Source organism: Eptatretus burgeri, chromosome 16 (genome assembly GCF_056783735.1).
Source record: "Eptatretus burgeri isolate ZD-2024b chromosome 16, Ebu_testis_v1, whole genome shotgun sequence".
NCBI classification, from domain to species: domain Eukaryota; kingdom Metazoa; phylum Chordata; class Myxini; order Myxiniformes; family Myxinidae; genus Eptatretus; species Eptatretus burgeri.
In genome coordinates this window covers 2,536,980-2,541,979 of record NC_140976.1, presented here as the reverse complement: position 1 = coordinate 2,541,979, position 5,000 = coordinate 2,536,980, and the positions used below count along the sequence as shown (strand labels likewise).

Genomic DNA, 5,000 nt, shown 5'->3' with positions numbered 1-5,000 from the left:
ATCCCCATCCACACAAGCTCACCTCAAATCTCAGCTTTCCTCTCCACCATCCAGGTTCTCCCTCAGCAGGACGATCAATGATACTCACAAGGTCACCCACCTGAGTTGGGGGTGGGGGAGTGGAAGGAGCAGAGTGCGGAAAACTGAACTAGAATATTTTACGGTTGAGAATATTTTACGGTTGAGGATTTCCTCAAAATATTTCATCTTTGAATGGAAGGCTTGTTGGGCGATTGTAAACACAAACTATTAAGTTGTTTGTGTAACGACAACAAAGGCAGATAATGAATATGTCAATCCAACAATGTGTGCATATTGCAAACTCGAGCTCGTTGAATGGATCTCAGTCGAGGTGTCGCTTTGGTTCCTGTCACCACAATAGAACCACACTGATCGGCAATGCACACATCGTGTCACTCCAAAATTAATTGTCTTTCACACTTTAGTTAATACAGTATTCAGCTATTCCCATATTGGATTCACCCCATCCCTCCTCAAACCCTGCACATTAACCGATGCCATCCAGATTCCTGGTACTGATACACCGTCCTAACCACAGGGACCAGTCATCATACCGATGCTTCGGGGGTCAACGCTAAAAGTCAGGAGGAACCACGTAGTACCTCCTCTGCCCAGCAGGGTATAAAATGCTAAATGCGTGCACATTCCTTCCATAATCCATGAAAAAGGCACAAAGGATCTTCACAGCAAATAATTTGGAGAAAATCAAATAAATAAATAAACCCTCTGAATGAGGGCAAACACAACACCCATTCATGGTGCCCTCGGCATCCAACTGCGTGTATTTTCCCTTTATAAGATCAAGGCCTGCCTCTGTGGTGGAACAAACTCACCCGAAAAGGCCTGCCTTGTTGATATCAATCCAGCCCCAGTCTGTGTAAAAGGATTTCCAAGGAGACGGGAAGAAAAGAAAAGGGAAAAAGAAACACCATCCCCCCGACTAGCACGTACAGTACAACCATTCCGAGGCCCTTGCCTTTAGGAAACACAACTGTGTGCGTTTTTACGTGCTCTTCATCAGAATCCCAAATTAACCTTTGTCGAGAGAGAGGGAGAGAGGGAGAGAGGGAGAGAGGGAGAGAGGGAGAGAGGGAGAGAGGGAGAGAGGGAGAGAGGGAGAGAGAGAGAGAGAGAGAGAGAGAGAGAGAGAGAGAGAGAGAGAGAGAGAGAGAGAGAGAGAGAGAGAGAGAGAGCAGTGACATCATTTTTTCAAGTTGCCAACAACCTTGGCAATTGAGCACGCAAAATATTGTTGGCACAAGCTGCCGTACAGCGTTCGCACAGACAAGAGCAATGAATCGAGTCCAAAGTGCGATATGTAGCCTATCGTTTCTGACAACCTGATGAAAACGATAGGGAATTAAACCTAAGATATCGAACATGGTGAGGAAACACACGTATTCAGAAAACACTTCTGATTTTGAATGCAAACCAATCTCGGAAACAATATAAAGGTCACACTGCATGACTTAGACGACTGTGATGGGGACATTACTCATTGTACCGTTGCAGTCATATGTGCCGATACTGATAGCAGGGATCAATTAAATCAAACTGAGCATTTTGATTTAGCTTCGGCGATGCTTTTGGTTTACCTGGAGTGACAGTTCGTCGGGAGCTGTTGCCTGGTAAGACTGGACTGCACGGGCAGCCAAAATGGCGGGAATGTTCACACAGGAAGCTTCATCTGCCAATCGTCCTCCATAGTTATCCAGCTTGATGGAAAGATGAACATTTAAATGGGAATGAGGATTTTGCATTTCAGTTTGCAGATTGACGACGCGATCACTCCCCTACCTTATCAACCTCGAAAGTACCTTTACGTCATCATAACCTCCATACTCTCAGTGTGAAATGTCCCGAGGAGCAGTTCATTACCAACTGGCACTCAAATCAACAATAACCTTCTTACAAAGTCCTTTTACACCGAAAACCTCCAAAAACATTGTATGCAGTAATTTTGTCTCGAGGCCAAACTTAGCACCTACTCTCGTGACCCACACGACGTGCCTTTCACCAAAAGTACAATGTATGTGCGTAAAAGCTCACCTCAAACCAGTTGAGCACAGAAGCGCAGTTAAGCGAATCATCTGCTAATTGTGAGAGGCGAGACAGGTATGCAGACAGCACGGCAGTTAAAGTCTGAAAGAAAAGGTTCAACACTCGATAAGTGTGCTTACCTTTACATCTCATACATTCTGATGACCATACTTTTGATGGGCACACCTTTACAAAAGGTAGAACGATCCGATATACCTTCTGTAAATGTGTTTCCTTCTGTAAAGGGCTACACTTGGTGCACTCGTTAACTGATCCATGGCTGTGATGGCAGACCTCTCTGGAGACAATTTATGATGTAACATTTAAAAACGAAAATGGACACGAAACCCAAATATGACAAACTGAGAGCCCCATTAGACAAACGATACATTACATCGTCATGTCTCTTCTTCACACTTGCATGACCGTCGTGCAAAACAAATGTTTCCCTTGTAATGCGTTTGCATTTTGGTGGTTTTCCTCTTGCTCCGATCGGATTTGTCCCTCCATACACACCGGTTGTGTATATTTAAAACAAATGTACCGTACGATAACAGCTTCACCACAGATTCACAATGAAAGACATTTTAATATCTGTTTTTGTATACTCGTATCGTTTTTCGATATACGACGATCCACTTTATTTTGTCTTCGCCAAAACAGAACGAAAGTGAAAAGAGAAGTCCTTTGGACACGCGGAGCAGTGCCTGCCAGCATGGTGGTTTCATGATGGACAACCACAGCACCATGGAAATACTGACAACGTACAAGCAGCAGGTTGGAGGTTCAGGAAGGAGCAATCGACCTGTATGTCGGGTTATAAAGACCAAAGGGCCCTGCAATGACCTGCACACTTGTGCGGAGCTTGGGCAGTTTGCTGTAATGTCTCTTGTAGATGCATGAATGAAGACGCGAATCCAACTCCTGGAAATCGTCCATATTCCTCTCCACCACCCAGCTTCTGCCCTGAAAGAGCACACACGGAAAAAGGCAAGTAAAAGAAAAAAGCAGAGCCCAAACAGTCAACCATTCGGTCCGCTTTGTTAATTTATTAAGTAAAATAAAATAATCTATGGAGCACAATGGTTCACATGCACAAACAAGGGGCACGTGTGATGAATGTCATTCAAGAACCGATGATACAGCATGGCAATGAGCTGGACTGGTAGGTAATACAGTACAGGTGAATCAAGACACCTCACCTTACACACAACCACAACGAAGACGACTTGTTCTCTCCTTTCTTCCTGGCTTGCTGTGCTTACACCCCTGTGTAATCTCTTAATTTCTTCATCCACAGACCTGACACCACCAAGATGTCCTCTTGAACCTCCACCACCCTCATCCTCCACTAAAGAAAGCTACCACGGGAAATGGAAATGCACAAATGAGAGACCAAAACAAAACGATGGCGAAAGCTACATTTTCACGAGTGCGGTGATTATGGTTGTGTCCGAAAAATACAAATGGATAACAACCTGAAGGAAAAACATCAAAGCAAGATCATCAGCTGTTGAGCAGAACACCTGCATAAAAACTGTGCCCCAAAAACCCCCTCACATTCACAGGGAAGATCTCATTGAAGTGAAATGAGATCCCAACGTGTCCCAGTGCATCAAAATCAAAGCAATGGATGCTCACATCAAATCATGTCAAAGACAGGGACGTACCTGCAGTGATGTGAGTGTGACGTATTCGTAATGGAAGTGAGCGCACTCCGCAGGTCGGGGAAAAGGATGAACACCAACCAGCCTGAAATATGGCAATAAAGGTCACAATACACGATCTTAATAGTGATGGTCACATTACACGACCTTAACAGTGAAGGTCACATTACACGACCTTAATAGTGATGGTCACATTACACAACGTTCATAGTGACGGTCAAATTACACGACCTTAACTGTGATGGTCACATTACACGACCTTAAGAGTGAAGGTCACATTACACAACCTTAACAGTGAAGGTCACATTACACAACCTTAAATGTGAAGGTCACATTACACAACCTTAACAGTGAAGGTCACATTACACAACCTTAAGAGTGAAGGTCACATTACACAACGTTCATAGTGACGGTCAAATTACACGACCTTGATGGCTTATAATGAAGAATCCACCATTTGTACCTGAAAACGATGATTACCAAATAGGATGTACATGAAGCGCTATCCAATTACAGTTCATGCAACAGCAAAATCTTCTTGCATGGATTGTTTACAATCGTTACGCAGTTTGTAAACACAAAGATACAACACGTCAAGGTGTCCACTTCCAAACATGAACACCCCCCCACCCCACGCCATCCATTGCCCCCACCCTCATTTTCGCAGCTCTTGTGCCCACGTACCTTCCACCTCTTTCATGCTGCTGGCAGGGTTGGGATGACTTGGAGGAGAGATTGCTGGAGATCACGTGAAGAGGAAACTGTATGGATCAAGAACAAATTATACATATATTTTTAAGAGGGAAAGAGTGGGGTGGAGGGGCAGGAAATTAGGATTAACATTTTTTTTTTTAAGAATTAAAGAATTAAATTAAAGAAAATAATTAAAATTTAAAAAAAAGAATGTAGAAAAGGAAAAAAAAAAATAAGACTTGGAATTGAAGAGAAAAGGAAAAGAAAATGGAAATGGTACCACAGAATGACAAAGGAAGAAGGGAAAAAGAAAATTGGAAATGCAATGATGATTGACGACGTTGATGTTGATGTTGATGTTGACATGGGAAAGCAGTAGTAGCAATAAAAGCCGAGGGAGTTCACACAACATGGAGTTCAATAGGGAACTTTGACCTCAGAACTCACACCCTCCTTCTGCTTGCTTGGGACTCTCCACAGTGGATGGATCTCCCTGGGGATGGGCACGTGGTTAGAGTTGAGAAAGGGTTATTCACACCTATCCACACCTGCAATGGCACTTCTCAGTTCATAAGGTAC

At 43.6% G+C, this 5,000-nt stretch overlaps 1 protein-coding gene across 11 annotated transcripts in view; it reads right to left on the bottom strand.

Annotated features, from left to right (window-relative positions):
* Positions 1–5,000, bottom strand: part of LOC147010332 (rho GTPase-activating protein 32-like) — a 65,096-nt gene that overhangs the window by 48,347 nt on the left and 11,749 nt on the right. For 6 of the 11 annotated variants that reach the window (XM_085858991.1, XM_085858993.1, XM_085858986.1 and 3 more), the window contains exons 3-10: positions 4,857–4,914; positions 4,413–4,489; positions 3,732–3,813; positions 3,264–3,422; positions 2,908–3,027; positions 2,071–2,163; positions 1,617–1,736; positions 23–100 (exon numbers count right to left, since the gene is read on the bottom strand). In XM_085858991.1, coding sequence (XP_085715117.1) covers positions 23–100; positions 1,617–1,736; positions 2,071–2,163; positions 2,908–3,027; positions 3,264–3,422; positions 3,732–3,813; positions 4,413–4,489; positions 4,857–4,914 — 787 coding nt within the window. The remainder of the gene's footprint in view (positions 1–22; positions 101–1,616; positions 1,737–2,070; positions 2,164–2,907; positions 3,028–3,263; positions 3,423–3,731; positions 3,814–4,412; positions 4,490–4,856; positions 4,915–5,000) is intronic. The other 5 variants (XM_085858994.1, XM_085858988.1, XM_085858990.1 and 2 more) reach the window with 1 other exon arrangement.